Source organism: Perca fluviatilis, chromosome 4 (assembly GCF_010015445.1).
Source record: "Perca fluviatilis chromosome 4, GENO_Pfluv_1.0, whole genome shotgun sequence".
Taxonomy (NCBI): Eukaryota; Metazoa; Chordata; class Actinopteri; order Perciformes; family Percidae; genus Perca; species Perca fluviatilis.
In genome coordinates this window covers 16,782,994-16,801,723 of record NC_053115.1, presented here as the reverse complement: position 1 = coordinate 16,801,723, position 18,730 = coordinate 16,782,994, and the positions used below count along the sequence as shown (strand labels likewise).

General features: G+C 39.2%; 1 protein-coding gene across 4 annotated transcripts in view; it reads left to right on the top strand.

Annotated features, from left to right (window-relative positions):
• Positions 1–14,470, top strand: part of rad18 (RAD18 E3 ubiquitin protein ligase) — a 31,630-nt gene extending 17,160 nt beyond the window's left edge. For 2 of the 4 annotated variants that reach the window (XM_039797621.1, XM_039797623.1), the window contains exons 10-13: positions 5,899–6,030; positions 7,162–7,279; positions 10,230–10,274; positions 13,826–14,470. In XM_039797621.1, coding sequence (XP_039653555.1) covers positions 5,899–6,030; positions 7,162–7,279; positions 10,230–10,274; positions 13,826–13,922 — 392 coding nt within the window. In that variant the 3' untranslated portion in view covers positions 13,923–14,470. The remainder of the gene's footprint in view (positions 1–5,898; positions 6,031–7,161; positions 7,280–10,229; positions 10,275–13,825) is intronic. The other 2 variants (XM_039797624.1, XM_039797622.1) reach the window with 2 other exon arrangements.
• The last annotated feature ends 4,260 nt before the right edge of the window (positions 14,471–18,730 follow it).

Genomic DNA, 18,730 nt, shown 5'->3' with positions numbered 1-18,730 from the left:
AGTTGATGCATTTGTTTTGAAGTCACTGTTTATTAGAGGAAAAGGACACATTATATGATTAATCAACTTTGTATAGATGATACAATGACCCCCCTGTGCCTAGTAGCTGGGTAGCCAACTGTGCCCCAACTGTGTGGTTCATTACAAATGTGTATGAATGTTGTCTTCTGTAGAAAAAGACACCTCAAACAAAAATAATTGCAAAATGTTATCTCACAGAAACAGACCCCTTCTTTCCAAAGTATGATTTTGTTTTTGAACTCTAGCTAAATTGACCAATTTTGTTTTCCCTGAAATGGTTTGTAATGTTGCTTTCTTCTTTTTACGGACACCATATATTTCACAGCACTAACTAATAATGGAAAACACTTTGGTGTGATTTTCCATTCTACTGGAGTAGTACATGCTACTGCAAGAGTGAAGGAGGGCTTCTCTATCAAGTTGTCTTGTTGGAGTGAGCATGCAGCTGTGAATCACATTGAGTGCACCACCTTTTTAAAGATGAGGCTAGTAAATTTAAGCAGGCAAAGCACATCTATTTCTTAATTGGGGCAAGGCAGCATAGCTAGAAAGTAACTTTTCATTAGCTTTTCCCTTTTGTTATATACAGTACTGTGCAAAAGTCTTAGGCAGGTGTGAAAAAATGCTGTAAACTAAGAATGCTTTCAAAAATATAAATGATTTTATCAATTTACAAAATGCAAAGTGAGCGAACAAAAGAACAATCTAAATCACATCAATATTTGGTGTTACTACCCTTTTGCCTTCAAACCAGCATCAATTCTTATAGGTACTTGCAAAAAGTCAGGGATTTTGTAGGATTGTAGTCAGGTGTATGATCAACCAATTATAGTATATAGGTAGTTATACTGCAATATCTGCAAGGTCTCTCCCAGACAAATATTTCAAAGCAGGCTGGTGTTTCAAGATGTGCTGTTGAAGCACTTTTGAAAAAGCACAAAGAAACAGGCAATGCTGAGGATCGTAGTGGTCAGCCAAGGAAACTCAGTGCATGCAGCAGATGAAAAACGCATCAAGCTTATTTCCCTTCGAAATCGGAAGATGTACAGCAGTGCCATCAGCTCAGAACTGGCAGAAACCAGTAGGACCCAGGTACACCCATCTACTGTCCGGAGAAGTCTGGCCTGAAGTGGTCTTCATGGAAGAGTTGCAGCCAAAAAGCTATACCTCCGACATAGAAACAAGGCCAAGCGACTCTACCATGCACGAAAACATAGGAACTGGGGTGCAGGAAAATGGCAGCAGGTGCTCTGGACTGATGAGTCACAATTTTAAATATTTGGCTGTAGCAGAAGGCAAGTTGTTTGCCGAAGGGCTGTAGAGCGGTACAATAATGAGTGTCTGCAGGCAACAGTAAAGCATGGTGGAGGTTCCTTGCAAGTTTGGGGCTGCATTTCTGCAAATGGAGTTGGAGATTTGGTCAAGATTAATGATGTCCTCAATGCTGAGAAATACAGGCAGATACTTATCCATCATGCAGTACCATCAGGGAGGCGTATGATTGGCCTCAAATTTATTCTGCAGCAGGACAACGACCCCAAACATACAGCCAAGGTCATTAAGAACTATCTTCAGCGTAAAGAAGAACAAGAAGTCCTGGAAGTGATGGCATGGCCCCCACAGAGCCCTGATCTCAGCATCATCGAGTCTTTCTGGGATAACATGAAGAGACAGAAGGATTTGAGGAAGCCTACACCCACAAAAGATCTGTGGTTAGTTCTCCAAGATGTTTGGAACAACCTACCAGCCGAGTTCCTTCAAAAACTTTGTGCAAGTGTACCTAGAAGATTGATGCTGTCTTGAAGGCAAAGGGTGGTCACACCAAATATTGATTTGATTTAGATTTCTCTTCTGTTGATTCACTGCATTTTGTTAATTGATGAAAATAAACTATTAACACTTTCATTCTTAGTTTACAGCATTTTTTCATACCTGCCTAAAACGTTTGCACAGTACTGTAGGTTATCTTGATATAGGGCATTCTCCTAGCCTGGGTAAACCCTGACGAACTTCCGGCAAATTTGAGATTTGCTCTGCAAGTCAGTCTGGCGAAGAGCCCATTCAAACCCATTTCCAATGTCCTCAAAATTGAGGCACCAATCACAACCGCTGAGGAGGGCTTTACGCGCTGAGGATAGCGCAGCGACGGAGAGCAGCTTTTTGTTTACATTCAACATGACGGCTACCGAAGCCGTGCTTCACGTGCTCGGCGACCCGCAGGTCAGTCTGACATATGCCGATTCCATGCAGGTCAATACTACAATTAACTGACAACAGAAGTTATACGAGTTACAGTTCTCTTCTCAAGGACGCACGCACACACGGACTCTGTCTCTTTTTCCTTTCTCTCAACTTCTCCACCGTGTGTGTGCGTACCCGCTTGCGGTGTGAAGCGTGTGTCCGCGCTATTCTTGCACAGGGAACCTCGTGAATTAACCTGCAACATGTCAGCTGTTTGGAAATTCTTGCAATATGCAACACCTGTAAGGAGAAAGTAGGCGTGGAGGGACTACACCAAAAACCAGAATCAAAGTTTCTTTAGTTGGATATTGGATGTGAAAAGCGTCACCCGGACCGTTGGTCTGATTGAAGGACTATCCAATTGCGCCCAGAGGCATTTGAGTGGCATCCGTTGGTGACGCCCCTGTGGAAATGAACTGTCAATGAAGCTTTCCCAGACCCACTCTCAGTTACAACTGAGAAGGGTCTGGTGTCAGCCAGGCTAGCATTCTCCATGAATTTGGAGGAATATTTGATACATAACCTTAATTAGGAGTAAACAGCCTTTATTAAAGTAATCTGATACACAGAATCACAGTGCGTGTACTACAAACATGTTGCATCAAAACATACCATCTACTGACCTAACTCCATGTACCTATAGAGCTCAACAGTGACCGCCCACTTTTTGAATAGCTCTGGTACCCAGAGAGACTGACTGACTTCCTTCCTTCTGTGGTACCAGCTCGCTATAGCCGTTCGCGGGTGCGATCAACATTTCTATGGTAACAGCGACTCACCTCTGCTTTGAAATGCTGTAGGATATTCTTTTTGGTGATTTGATTCTGCTGTTAGAATACCTTAAGCTATCAAAAGGTTAAGACTTCCCCTGAATTATTGCCAGCAGAACGATGCAGCACACAGACTTGGTCTAGGAAGGATTTTGAAGTCTTCTGTCAGATATAGATGTCTCAGAAAATGCCTAAAGATTAGATACGCTTCGCTCAGTGACAGCCTTTAATGACGGTTCTAAATCATAGGCTTTTAGACCAATTAGTGTATTTATTTTTTTCCATTTCTAGACAGCTAGTACAGTAGGAAAACCAACAAGAGACCTGGGTCCAGATTGAAAGGTAATCCATCTGCATTACGTTATGTTTTGCGGGTTAGTAATTGTTGCATGGTAATACAGTGAGAGAAGTGGAGATTCTTTTGAAAACTGAAGAGGCAATATTTACAAGATTGCATACTTTTGTGCATATTCAGTGTGTCGCCCAGCTGTAATGTTACTTTATTCAGTCTAGAAGCCCTTCATTAGGAGCCAGCTTCATATACCTTCCGCAACACATTACCAGCATGAAAATGAAAAGTGTCTTTAGTGAGTCATTTAACAGCAAAAGCTGGAATGTAAGTGTAAAACTGATATTTTTTATTATGATTTGTAGGGTGACTTGGCTATTTAAGTGTCCGTCTAGATCTTTTTTTTCATTTACTATGAGCTCATAGAAAATTAGTCTGAGACATACAGATGTACAGAAATTTAGAGCAGCTCTGTGTTTTTATCTTCAGGACAAAGGTCAAGCAAAAACAGCAACATTAGAGAACATTATCCAAACTTATGTTGTCATGGTTAAACAAGATTAAAAAAAAACTTGGATATACTGTAAATCCGCAGTGCCAACTTTAAAAGTGGTTGAAAAATGGATGTGACTTACAGCAGGTAGGTTCTATAAATAGCTGCACTGCTGTGATAACCTCTTGATTTATCAGAGGAGGATCTGGATGACTCACTCTGCCAGCATTGGGAATGGTGAATGAGCAGACAGGAAGGTGAAAGCAGCACTAATGCATTCACACACCAAATCCACGTGCATCCTTCAATCTCACATTTTCTTTTAGTAATAATACAATCAGTAGCTGGTTATTCAGAAAACATTCTAATAACCCAGAATAAGTGCAAGGAAAATCCTGCTTCGTGAGACCAGCCCCTGAGATGTTTGATCCTTTTATATGTGCTTCCCAACTGAAAAACAAAATGTTTTGACTGGAGTAACCCCCTCAATTGCCACTGTATTATAATAATAATAATAATAATAATCCATTGCATTTTGCCCGATAGGGTCCATTGTAAAGCTGTGTGTACTAGTGTTCATCCCTTATGTCTGTGAAATTTACCTGGTGCATAAGATGTTACCATAACTTGTAACTCACAAATTGCACAACTCAATCTAATCCTTACAAGCCAGCAAAATAACCGGTACATATGTACTGATGTGTATTAGGAGCCACTCGCATGGTAAAGCTTTGCAACTGCGTTGGCTAATGTTGCTCATGAAGATATAAGTAACCGTCTGAGCTAGCAGAGTTGTTTCATGTGTAGATCAACTAGTGTTAATTGCATTGTTTTGGCGTAATTTTTTTTTTTTTCTCAGTTCTGTTCTGTCTTTGTTTAAAGAACATCACATATTTACAGATGCTTAATGTAGAAAGTGATTACATCCTTTATGTTTGGATACATACATAAGCAAACTTTTATTCTTCTTTAGCTCGCGTCCGTTCACAGTCGGCTATAATGTCTTTTCAATGACTGTAGCCTCCACCACAGTAGTTGTAGCCACAGTGATTTCATCTTGGAGCTTGGATCTGTTGCGTTTCACTTCAAATATAGAAGCTAAGGACTAAAACTTTGTATTTTATCATGTATTTTTTAAGTCTCTTTCCTGAAATTCAGCCTTGGTGCAGAATTACAGCTTCTAGAGCCAGTCCCACAATGAGCTTTCCTTAGGATGTGCCATTTCTGTGTCTGTAGGTATATGGGGGGGGGGCCTAGCCTAGAAATCTAGACGCCCCCTAGCGGCAGCAAATTTAATTTGCAGCCAGGGGGGTCTAGGCACTCTCCGTTGGCTTGCGAGCTGGAAAAACCAAACTCTGGTCAGGCCAATCACATCGTGTATAGAGTCAGTGGGCGGGCTTATGGCTGCTGATGCTGCTGCTGGGAACAGCGGTCTTCTGGAAGACTTGGAGTTAAGCTTTTCTTTGAGCAAAGAACGGCACTGAAATCATTCTTAAAAAAGGAAGATGTGTTCGGAGTTTTGCCGACCGGATACGACAAAAGTTTAAAGTTTAATCTATCAACTAGCTCTGCGCTATCCTATTGCGTGCAGAGAGAATTTGAAAGACAACCGTTTATCCTGCCCCTCGGATTGAGCTCTGTCAATGGTGAGTTCCCAGACCCAACATCTTGATGTGGGTCTGGCTTGTCAGGCTAGGTGTGGCCTTGACCAACTGCCACTTTGCTCGTTCGAAAGCCATGAGGCCTCTCTCTCATGGGTGGGCCAAATTCTCTGGGCGGGCAAAGCAGAGAAAGGGGAGGTAACCTTGCTCCTTATGACCTCATAAGGAGCAAGATTCCAGATCAGCCCATCCGAGCTTTCATTTTCTCAAAGGCAGAGCAGGATACCCAGGGCTCGGTTTACACCTATCGCCATTTCTAGCCACTGGGGGACCATAGGCAGGCTGGGGAACGCATATTAATGTTTAAAAAAAAGATCATAAAGTGAACTTTTCATGCCATGGGACCTTTTTAAAATACTGTTGCATAATTAAAAATTCTGTTGTTTCTTAACTATTCCACAATATATCCTATTTTGCCTGCAGGGAAGCAGCACAGCAGTGACTTTTCCCGCCTTATTGCCCAGGTTCGGGGTCACCTAGAGACCACCAGGCAGACTCGTATCAAACAGGAAGTCATTGTGGAAGGAGAGGATGCACAAAAAACACACCCTGCTGGTACTGCAACACTCTTTACCTTACTCAAGGGATAAAATATATTCTAGCAACAGGAGACTTTTAAGCTTTCTGATCCTCTTCAGCATAAGTCACCTGATCCCCATGGTAATGCTATTGATTGCTTCGTGGCAAATTTTTTTTTTTTGCAATATGCCAAATGAGCCATGCGACGCTGCTTGAAGGGCTCATTGTGACTCCCTGCTGGCTGTGTATGTGTGGGAGTGAATAAAGTGCACTCAATTATTTGTTCCATCCTTGCCAAATTCACAACATGACTGCACTCCATTGTTAGGCACATCAGGCAAGGGTCGATACAGATGTGTTATTAACAGTAATCCATGTTGGTCTACATTTTGTGTTTATAATTTATAACCGCACCTTTTAGTCTTGAAAATCAGTGTGTTTTTTTTAAAATATGTCTTCCATATATTTTGTTATATTTTCTCAAATTTATCAAAAAGATTTGTGAAAACTTAATGCGACCAACAATGTTACTGTGTTGGATCACTCTCACCACTCTCATAGCGTTATCAGCCGCAGCAGGCAGCTCTTTGCAGCAAAAGAGCCATCTTTTTTCCTTCAGGAGTTGATAGAGACCAGAAATGGAGCTAAGAGACAGTTAATATTGGACTTGCATTCACCAGGTGGCAAGAAACACAACTCCCAATGAATGATAATGTTGCTCTGTAACTGCTGGATGTGTAAATAAGCAACTGTTCAACAAGTTCACCATATCAGCCTAAAAGTTGATGATATGGAAATGTTGTGTTCTCAACTTGATTCCACTGCCTACTGGCCAGAAATACCAGTTATTGCAAGTTTTAATTAAGTGGTACTTACATTAACTAAATTAATTAATGGTGTTGCTTATTTGCATGCAATATGCAAAGGAAAATGCGCACACACAAAAATTGCATGACAATGTCCACTGTGTGAGTGGTTAGTGTGATAGTACCAACAGGACCTTAAATCTGCTTTTACCTTTAAGGATATGTGAAAATCTGGTGTCCAAAGGACTCTAGGTTGTTAGGGGCATATATGTTATGTCAACTCTTTTTGACAGGTCATTTCTCCACTGTTTGGTTCTCTCTGGGTGTCTGACACGAAGATATATATTTTTGCCTCTTCCAGATCAAGATGCAGAGTCAAAAAGCCGCCCAGTGGTGAAGGTAGAAGATGGAGAATCTGACGAGGAGCCAAGGATTGTATTGTCATCCAGCCCCACTTATAGTGAAGTGTCTATCAGCAGGTGAGTCCTAGATAATGGACATCATGATTCACTTACAGTAGGTGAAACCCTCAAAGCTGTCAAAGGATGGGCCTTTTCATGCTACAGAAAAGAGAGATCATTGTTGTTGACTACTTTCTACAGTTTGAATATAAGTGCAATTTCACAGTGATAATGATAAAAGATGGTTTTGGACCTTGAACACCTCTGATTTGATTTAAAAAAAAAAAGCAGTGCTTCGTCTTGTAACTCTTTATATTTCATAAATCCTTGAGGATATCGCTCTCTGTCATTTCAAGACTGTGTGGCATTCACAGGACAGCATTATAATATGTGATTAATTTCATATTTGATTAGTATTTCTTATAGTGGTAACTAAACGGAGTTAATTGAATTCACAAGTAAACACGATTGAAGAAGGGAGACGTCCTGCTTTGCAAGGACAACAGTCTCCGAAAGCTTGTCTGGATCCTATGATTACTCAGAAGAAATATAGCCCAACACTAGGGCTGCACAATTAATCGAATTTTAATCACGATCACGATTTTGGCTTCCCACGATCAAATTTGCGTGATCGAGCGATATTTAAAATGCATCATTCCCTTCATAGAACAGTTTTTGCAAAGCCAATCTAGCGCTCCTTAAACCACTGTCTGATCACATGTCTCCATGAGCCAATCAGAGCTGTTCCCTGCCTGCACCGCGCAGCTTAGTTTCTAGATGTAGACAGTCACAGAGGACAGAGTAACGTGAGGAAAATTCCACAACAGATAGCAGTCGGTCATCATAAGCCGGTCACAATGTTTACCAGTTTACCAGTAAACGCAACGTTTTGTCCCGTCTGTGTTGTTTTTCAGACAACAGCAGTGACCGGTGCTAGTTTGTGTCTTTTAGCTCATAGCTTTAGCAGCAGACTGTTGAATGTCCCGCTGTTGGAATCCTACAGTGAAATACAGACACACGACACTGTTTAGCAGTCAGCATTTTAGCCGTGTTTAATCCAGTTACTACTGTGGCTAACGGTAGGCTAACGCTACCTGCTGTATAACGCGGTCATTAGTGTTTACTAGCGTGACATTCAGCGATGTTTATGTTGCCTCTAACGGGGGTTCCGAGACATCAGAGCGCCAACGCAGACATGTAAGTGGCAGTGTAATGAGCCACAGAAATCCGCGTAGCTATTTCGTCTGGTAGATACCAGGCACCACATGCGCCGTTAACGTGAACAGAAAATTGCGTTGCCTGTATCTTTCACGGCAAACATGCATGTGTGGAAAGCGGTCGCACAACAGCTGAAATGGCATACTCCTTCACAGTATCCTTCAATAAAGGAGGAATGTAGCACAATATGGACGTATTAGTAGGAATGTAGCACAATATGGATGTAAAAGCAGTTACAATTATATAATATTTGTTTTGGCTAAAATCAACAAATAATCGTGATAATTAATCGTGATCTCAATATTGATCAAAATAATCGTGATTATCATTTTGGCCATAATCGTGCAGCCCTACCCAACACCCAATACTTACTTAATATCCCCACATAAAACATTTTACTTATGAATTAGAATATAAGTGATAGTATCAAATAGCTGTTCTACATAGTAAGAAAAAATACCTTTTTATACCTTCACAATGCTGAGTTATTATGTAAGGAAGTTCCTGACAATTCCTGTCCTTAAAACCTGTACATCTGTCGTGTAGCTGGTAACCAGCACATTAGGAGAACCAGCAGATCTAGAGAAACGATACAGTGCCACTAAAAGTAGTGTAGACCAGTTTACAGTACGTATGCCTAATCGATTCAGCACAGCATCCCGGTGTGTGTGTGTGTGTGTGTGTGTGTGTGTGTGTGTGTGTGTGTGTGTGTGTGTGTGTGTGTGTGTGTGTGTGTGTGTGTGTGTGTGTGTGTGTGTGTGTTTTACTTGAGGCATAGGGAGAGAATTGCGTGCCTAAGCAATGCCGATAGGCTACCTATCCACCCAAAGCTGCCGATGTGTGGGGAAATACTTTCAGTAACAAAACAAATTAACCATTAGTGCTAATTCACAAAAATGTACCTGTTGCTCAGATTCATAAAATGTCAACAATGGAGTTGCTTCTAACTAACAAAAGTTTACCAAGCCCGTTTAGCGCTGTGTTTTTGTAATGAGTCCACGCTGAAATACGTGTTTCATATTTTCACTTATAAGTTTAGAACGTTTGAGAATTCCTTTAATTTATATCTCCGCAGACTTTCAACAAAATTAAAAACGTACATACTTATTCCAGTGTAGATTTGGCAAAATGCTTCAGGACATCGTCTTAATGGGGCATAGATCATCACCATCAATCTAAGGTTAGAGTTCATCTGCCCCTACAAGTATTATCCTGCCACCACCATACTTCACTTCACTAAGGATGATGTTCATCATGCTCTTAATCTTCAAAATGCATATTTGCAAAGTCCAGAGTGGTTGTCCGTTTTGTTGGTATTGCGGCATTGCCCAATTGCATATACTATGCAAAAGACAGTGAACTGTAGAGGCAGTTTAAATCCTTAACTTGCTGATTTTACTGACTGACAGCGTTCTATATACATAATTTGTGACTTGTTATGACGGTTTTGAGGCAACCTCACGCAACTGTACTCTTGTTGGTAGTGTGAAAAATCAGATCTTGACTCCTTTTGAAGTAACATCCCGGGCCGTAATATTTTCTTGACATTTTGTTTATCAATGTCAACGTCATGGCTGACATTTATGCAATGTGTAGGACAGTGAAAGAGCCTGCTCAAAAAAAAAATAGGTATCATTCATAGTTTGCAGAGCATCACAGTCTATTTAGTAACGACTTGCTTTCAGGGCTGTTACTTGGGTACAAACCAATGCTCGAAGTTTGTTTATTGAAACAGCAAATGCCCTATATCAGTAAAACTTTGTAAATGACATGTAGTCTCTTACCTTATTTCCTCTTCCTCCCACTACAGTTCTATTTCAGACATCTTTGGTCCAGAACCTGCCACAAACCCTGAGTAAGTGATTCTGCTGTAATTGCGATTGTCAAGAAAAGTCATGTAATTTTCAAAAATCCAATTCTGACCTTCAGTGTGTATATCAGGTGTTCAACATTAGTCTTTTAAAGTAAGCCTACTATCCAGCCAGATTCTCAGTTTGAGAATCCTGAAGAGTATAGATAATTACATTTAAAGGCCACTTTTAATTCTAGTCTGCTGCTGATGTACATAATGGTTCCACTTACAAATAATCTTTTTCTATCCAGCAGTGTTAAAAGTGTTAAGAAGTGTTCTAGCTGTGTCGGTCATTCATATCAGGTGAAATAAATATCTAGATAGGTCTGGAAATGAAATGGTTATTTGGTCAATATTTGAATATTTCAAAAATCTTGATCTAATAGAAATAATGCCTTTACATTTCTCCACGGTCATTGTTTTTGACAAAGCTTACTTCTATTTAGTTGAGAGGCACTTCACTTGATTGTGGCCCACAAGCCACAATAAAAAGAAGACCAGCTAAGCCTGCAGTACTGCATGCTTTCACTCACAGCTGAAGGTTGGAAAGGTTTTCTTTAGTCTCCTCTATGAGCATGTAATATGTAATACTCCTTGAGTTTGACTTGTTACCAGAGGCAGCAAGATAGCGCGCTTGTCATCAAATTGTTGGATTACAACTGTAGTGGTCCTTTCTTTTGTAATTAGTGTCCCTGAGCTCAACTTAAATCATCCCAGGAAAGATGGTTTTATGCAATTAAACTGTTTCTCAGTTATGTCAGCAATAAATGTAATTGTCCAGGAGTAGCGGGGGCATATTCTAAACCAACTATAGCTGTGGCAAGTGGGCTGAATAAGAAGACTGCTTTCTGTATTATATTTTATCCTTATTACAAGACACAACACACAGCTCTTCACCACATAGGACTCACATAAACAACTGCACTGACCCGGTGTTAATTTACTTGCGAACTGCGCACAAAGACGGAGGATTATTTCTTTTAGTTACAGAAGGTGGTGGCGCATTGCATCTTCTCTCCATCTCATTTGTCTGGTGGGGTAGCCTTGTGCTGCTAAACTAGCCCTTGTCATTGGTCAGACAAGTACAAATAACAAACTAAAGTCAATGATTCTAAATGCATTTTAGCATTCCTGACACCATGTCCTCTTCTGGTTCACGGATACAAACAATTTTGTTGGAAGAACAATGCAGATAGAAATTTAAGGTGACACATTGCAGCCCATGTTCTTTTATTTTTTTCATTTGTCAAACGATGCTGCCTAAAATGCCACTTTATTCTGTGGCATATTACAGTTTAAATGTTATCCTTGTACTGTGCTGTATGATGATGACACATGGAGCTAGCCTGTTTCAAAGACACTTAACAAATAGAAAGCTTTTCTGTCAAGCTACTGAAAAAGCCACAGAAGCTCATACATCTGAGTGGGATCTCACCTTGTGTTTCTTGCGGAGAACCAAGACTCTGCTCTTCATCTCTTTCTAAATTACCTTGACGCAAAGTACAAACCTGCCAGCATTCAATGTCATCCCTCCACGCAGTACTTCTTTTGTATGTAGTCAGCTTAATGGACAGAAGCCAAATATGTGCTTGTAACAAGTGTCAAAGGACAAGGCTTTATCACCATCCTCCAGCTTTTGTCCGTCACTGGCAGTTATGAGAATTTAACTGTTGATTTGTTTTAGTTCTGATCCACACTTTTCACAGAGTCCAACTGCCTGCTTACCAGTAATCCGCTATACTTAGTTGTCTTCCCATCCTCCCCACATGTAGACTTCTGACCCAAATTCCAGTGCTGGAATTTTGTTTTTTAAGTCCATCCAGTCAAGATAAAGAGGCAGATGACCTTGTCATTGGCTGGAGGGTGATATACATCTGTAGTGTAATTAGCGGAGAGCCCTTTGTGTGAAGTTGTAAGTGGTTCCACATGGAAGAGGACTTTGATTTCATGTTATCTGAACATTTCCTATGGAGGTGACCTCAGTGGCCACCAACACTACATGCTGCGCTTTGGAGCCCACCGAGGCTCACACGGCACCACCAAATAATGATGTGGTAGTTGGCAATCCATAACAGCTTGTTTAGATGCATTGAACACTCAGTCCAGATGTGTTCCTCTGGCAACACTAAGGTTTCCTTCAGAATTAAAACAGAGAATTCTAAAAGTGGATTTTCTTGTTATACCAAACTGAATGAAAGGCACATATTAAATAGTCTCAGAAAAATGAATAAAATACTGAAATATGCATCACCATCCAACTGTAGAATCAGTGTTAAAAAAAAGGGTACAAACACTTGTTTACTTTAAGTAGATTGCATTTAGTGTGCCAGTAAGGTGCATTGCATTCACCTCTCATACATTGCAAGAAATACAACAGCATTTTGACAAGATCTGTTCACTGCAGTGCTTAGTTGTTTAGGAAAGGGATATAATGTTTATTGTGATAATCAGCATCTCAGAGTGTATATGACAACATGCACTAACATATTAAAAATGGCATGATTTATGTATGAGTCAATGTATGAATGTAATCACTTTTATTATGCCTCCGCGCTGATTTCATTTAATACAACTGCAAGTAATGGTGCCTTTCTCTTTTTTTTTTGTCAACTTATCAGAGTAGCTGATTGTCTTGATCCACACATTGGGAGAACAGAAGTCGTATGTTTTCTCGGTGCAGAAAGACCAATCAAATGATAAAGTGTGATATAAAAAGAATAATTAAAAGGTGCAGTGTCTGCTCATCTTACCTAATTGTATTATACCTAGTTTTGGCAATCAATTCACTTTGCGCTTCTACAAAGGAGAATAAGTGCCAAAATGGAAACGTTTTGACTGTGACTGTGCTTTTTCCCCCCTTTTTAATTGGACACAAGTTATCTCTAAGTGACGTTGACCGGTGTGAGCAACCACTTAGTCTATTGTAATATATGTGATTTATGTACAGTATACGTGCATGATTTTATTGTAAGCTTTTCCCCACCGTCTCAAATGTGTGTGATTTCCCAAGATACACACCCAGGTCTGTTGGCGAATGGCAGGAGGGGCAATTCACTGGCAAGGCAATTTTAAGAAGACTATTGTAGATTGATTAAAATAATCAATTTATGTATAATGTATGGCTCTGTGACAGTCTTCTGGGGCCCATAGCTGATGCATATTCCAGAAATAAACGTTGGTGGTCGGTAGGTAATTTACTTTCGGAGGCTTTTTTGGTATTGATTGATTGTGAATAAACCAAGCAGCTGGTGTACAGGAAAGGTATATAATTTAGCAGCAGCAGTGTGACAAAAGGGTAAGATATGTCACTCCAAAATGGTACACATTGCACCTGTTCAGATTATTTTATGGGTTGATGTAGTGCGTTTTAAAAGCCTGGTACCTCAAGCATTATTTGCTTTACTTTTCCTGTTTTTATTTACCTCAACAAAATGTTCAGGACATGAACATCTACTAATGATACCAACTAAATCACCTTGACATTAATTGTGCATATTTATATTCTCCTCCATTCACAAAAGACTAAATGGTCATCTTTGGAAATGTTTTCATAGAGACACAGAGAGGACCTCCGTCCAAAAGCGAACGTCCAGCACTAGAGATGACGAAGCCTTATCGCCCGTCGGTGGAAAACGACGACGTAAAACATAAGGAGAGATGGAGGAAAGGGAGAGAGAACAAGATCTTTCACATACCAAATCAATGCAATAAATGTTTGACTGATTTTCAAGTACAGTAGTATTGTTTATCGTTAAGCACATGCCTGTCCAGTATTTCGTGGGATTTTCTGAAGTTGCGCTGTTTACACCATGTGTCATGGTATGAATAAATGTTTAGTATTTGAATATACTTTGTGGTCTTGTGATCCATGACGAGCAGTGGCCACCAGAATCTCATTAGGTTACAATAAAATTAATACTTAAATCTATTCAAACACTAATTATTATGGTAAAGTAAATGTTTCTGTATAAAACTTAGACAATTTTTTTTTGTTTAAAAGCAGACAAGTAGACGTAACAATATTTTTCACTTGTCAGTGTCTGTCAATATCTAGTTTTTTGTATTCCCGCTTGTAATTTTAATCCACATAATGCTGCTTTTTATGTTTTTATTTTTTTTATCTTAATTTTTTTATTACATGTTATAAGGTCCAGTGTAATATGCAGTTTAATCTGAAATAAATAAATTCTGTAGTTTTGCATTTGAACACTTTTTGGGTTACATAATCAATTTATCTTCCAACATTAGCTGCCCATGTCGTCATATATAGATGTCAGTTTTGTAGCATGTGCAAAGCTAAACTTTTGGACTTTGTTGTTGTGGTGTAACTCCCAAAATTCTCAAAATGAACTTTTTTTTCCCCCCACCAAATAGCTGGAAGTCTGTCTGTCTACCTATCTTCAAATTTTCCCTAAAACTTTTTGGCCAACTCAGATTAGGAGCTCCGTCACATGGGATTCCTCTTGTCATTTGCAATTTCAAAGCGTGCAACCAATCTGTAGCTTTGAAATTGATTGTTTTCTTTAAAAGAAAATAAACTGGGGTCAGTTTAATTCAAGAAACCCAATGCTTGTGGAAACCCCAGGTCAAAGAAAGCCAGAGCGTAAACACGTAAGGAGACGAGGGGTTTGTGTATACGTGCATGGGAGAGTGAGCAGGAACACATTTGGGAGCCGACCTTGATTGAAAACAGAGCTTGCCTGGAGCCTGCAGTCTGAAACATGGTGCTTCTGACTCCATTATCTCTCACCTCAGACAAAGCAGGGACACGCTGACAGACATTTACTCATAACTATGTGACGTTCTCATTTATACCATTGATCCCATTGCAGTCTTACTTCTTTCCTATACAACAATGCAGTTTGTTTCTGGTTTAATTAGCAGGCGCTCTTGCTTGAAACCACAGGAGAGGTTTGAGGAGGCATTGATCCCAGATCTCAATTTAGGATTCAGTGAAGCAGGCAGTGATATCACTGATTCCATGCACACTGATCCACAGACTCCACCCTTTCAGCAGAAATCACAGTCACCTTATTGTGTGTGTCTGGGTCAGAACGTTGAAGGGGATATTTATCATCTGCCCAAAGCAAGGTGAAACTGAATTCAAATCTCATGAATCATGATGTACCTTCACACTGGCCCTAATCTGCATTTGCTCATATTCCAAATGCCCCGTACAGCTGTGACAACCTTTTGTGACCATCCAAACGTTCTAAGAAAGGATAACCAATATGAATGTCATGGCGAGAGATCAGAAATCAGAATAGCAGACCTAGCCTACAGGGGCACATTTACCCTCAGGGCAGTTGTTCCAAACAAACTTCCTGGCCCCAGTCTACAGCTCGCATTAAGCTCAGCCTTGAGGATAAAACAGCAGCAGTGTTAACAGCCCTGTTGTGCTTAAAATCTTTTTGTCCCCTGAAAACAGTTGCAAGATTCTGCCAATGGTGTGACGAATTTCTCTTGATCCAGGAATTACCCAGAGGCAAGCTTGAGACGGTGCTAATGCTAATAGAAATGTCCATATCTCAGTGTCGGATAGCTTTCTGGAGGAAGAGAGTTCCATTTCACCGTAGACTTTAAATTTGTTTCAGGAATATAAGCAGAGCAATAACCTGGAAAGAGACTAATTATTGTCTGCTTTATTTTCTTTAGTTTTCTGAAGTCTCTAATTATAGAAATAACAAAATGAAAAGTTTTATGGGATGCGAGTGAACTGTAGTTTATATTTGATATAAGATTGTAAATATATATATGAAAAACTATCTGTGGATAGTAGGTACAGTAAGTTTTATAATTTAACAACAGCAAAACAAACCCATAACAAACAACATCTCTGACTAAATCTGTAGTTTGGCATCTATTTTTGTAGTGGCACTTGTATACTGTATACTTTGGCATCGGTGTTTCCTCCTTTTTGTTCCATCTGCAAATCTGCATTCCAAAGCAGCTCAAAAACAACTTGTGTCAGTGCTTTGATAGATTAGTGTGGCTACCAGGTTTCTTGAAACAAGGCAAAAGGAAAATGAAGTTTTTAAAATCGGTTTAACTTTGGTTAAAAACAAGTGAGGATGTCTCATCTTACAGCAATAATAGCAGCTGTACTGGAATCTATTGTAAAATGGGGGCAATTCTATTCATGATTAAAATGTCACCATAACAGAATGATGACGTAAACCACAAAAAACAAGATCCAGGCTGCGAAATGAAAGGAATTTTCCATTAAGAGAGTTTGCTGATTACATCAGTGCTGCAGTATTACTTTTAAACTTGTGATATGTCCAAGTCTTCACTTTGTAGAAAATCTGGTCAAGATGAGGGCCTGCTGTGTCTTTTCCTTCAAACTTATTGAACTTTAGTTACATAATAATTACTTAGTTTAGTATGAAATATTATTTAATTTGTGTGGTTCAAGTTAAGCTATAGTTCCCAACAACAGAGCTATGATTGTCTTCTTCCTTGTAATCAAAATGGAAATGATTAAGACCCATACCAAATCAATTCAATGAACTACCTGGTCTGAAACACCAGAAGCATGTTCATAATAATAGACTGAAACACACAGTAGGGGACAAAGATGAGTTTATAGATATGAGCCAAACTCCGTAATAACTCATAATAACTCTTCTCCTCAGAAATTATGTGTCCATAAAAAGACGTGTTATTGTGAATTCATATGTTTACATTCCTGTATTTTCTTTGACATCTTATTATTTTGGAAGTACCCACAGTACCTTTAGTGCTGAATTTGGCCATTAGTGAGCTGTTTGGCTACTCCCAGCATCCTTGAGTAGTTTTCAAATAGGTTGAAGATTAGTTTTACAACTACACTTACATCGATATGTGGGTCACTTTCACGCTTAACTTGACTATATACCTACTTTAGTTTTAGTTTTTTGGTTTAAGTTTAATGAATGTGGTTGAAATGATGCAAAGTAATAGAAACCTCCTGAGAGTGCTTTCGCTTTTGTTATAAGTGTGAGCAGTTTAATAGAGAGACGCGAGTCCTGTTCAATCCCTCATGTTCTTAACTTAAGCTTAAGTTTACGATTTAACAGGGCACTGTTGATAGGATTAAAAAAGAAAAGTACTGAATTGGACTGACAGACTAAATTACAGTTATTTACAGTATAAAATAGTTTCTTTCTGACAGGAACCTATTATTTCAGTTATTTGCATCTGAAATTATAATTTGCCACAAAAGCTATAAAGGAAAAAAGATCAGAAGCTTGTATTTTGTAGCTTTTTGAAAAAGTAGTTATGAAAGCCCAGATACAGTTTATCTGTGCAGTATACATAAATAAATGTGTACTTTTATTCAAGGATGTATATTTTTATAATGGATTCTAAAAGTGATAGATTTAAGAATGTACTGCCGTCTGTCAAAGCTCAATAAATTACTCTGCTCTGAGTGTGTTTTTTTTTATTTGTTTCCACTTTAAGGTATGTCAAACATTGTAAGACATCAAAACTGTATTGTGTTAAGATACAGGTTATAGAGAATCTGAGAAAGCTTTAGTCAACGTGTGTTCACACAGCCTTGTAATCTCAGCCTAAACTGTTTTGACATGGTCGCCTAGTTAAAGGATCTGACTTTTTGAAAATCCTTTCATCAGTTCTATCTTTATAGTTTGATATAAAACAGTCATTGGATCACACAACTTAAATATATATGCATTTCATTACTGTACCAGATGGGCGCATGGCAATTTAGTTAATTGTTCGCTAGGTAAGAGGAGAATACCATCAGTGGTGCAATTGCAACACCGGCATGTTTTAATGATTTAATGTTGGCTGACAGATGCTGGATTTAAAAAAAATGCTGAGCAAATAACAAGTGTCCATGTTATGCTGAATTAAATTTGTTGTTGCAAGTTCAACAGGAATGCACTTGCATGCCTTTCAAAACAGATGCACACATTTCTCTAAAGTGCCTTGTAGCATAAATATCACAATGCCATACTGTAATTAATTATACACAGCTAGAACGCAGCTAGAATGTGTAGATGCCTGTACAAGTGTAGACACCTGACTTGCTTGGAAACATTTAGCTCTTCTTGGCATTCAGGCTTCTTTGTGTGGATTTAGTTTCCTGTATCAATAGTCAAGTCAAGCTTATTTATATAGCACGTTTAAAACAACCAAAGTACTGTACAGATTTAACAACTAAAATCAAAGCAAAAGGAGTCATGAATTAACACAAATAAAAATAAAATAACAATAAAAGCAAGAAAATACAGTATGCTGTAGTAATGCTAAAACCTCTAAGAGCAACCAAAGCCCATTGAGAACAAATATGTCTTGAGATGTGTTTTAAAAATATCAATGGAGGGGGAACATCTGAGACAAAGTGGGAGATTATTCCAAAGCTTTGGAGCTGCCACAGAAAAGGCACGATCTCCCTTACCCACTAACCTCGATCGAGGAACAGTTAAAAACAATTGATTCGAGGATCTAAG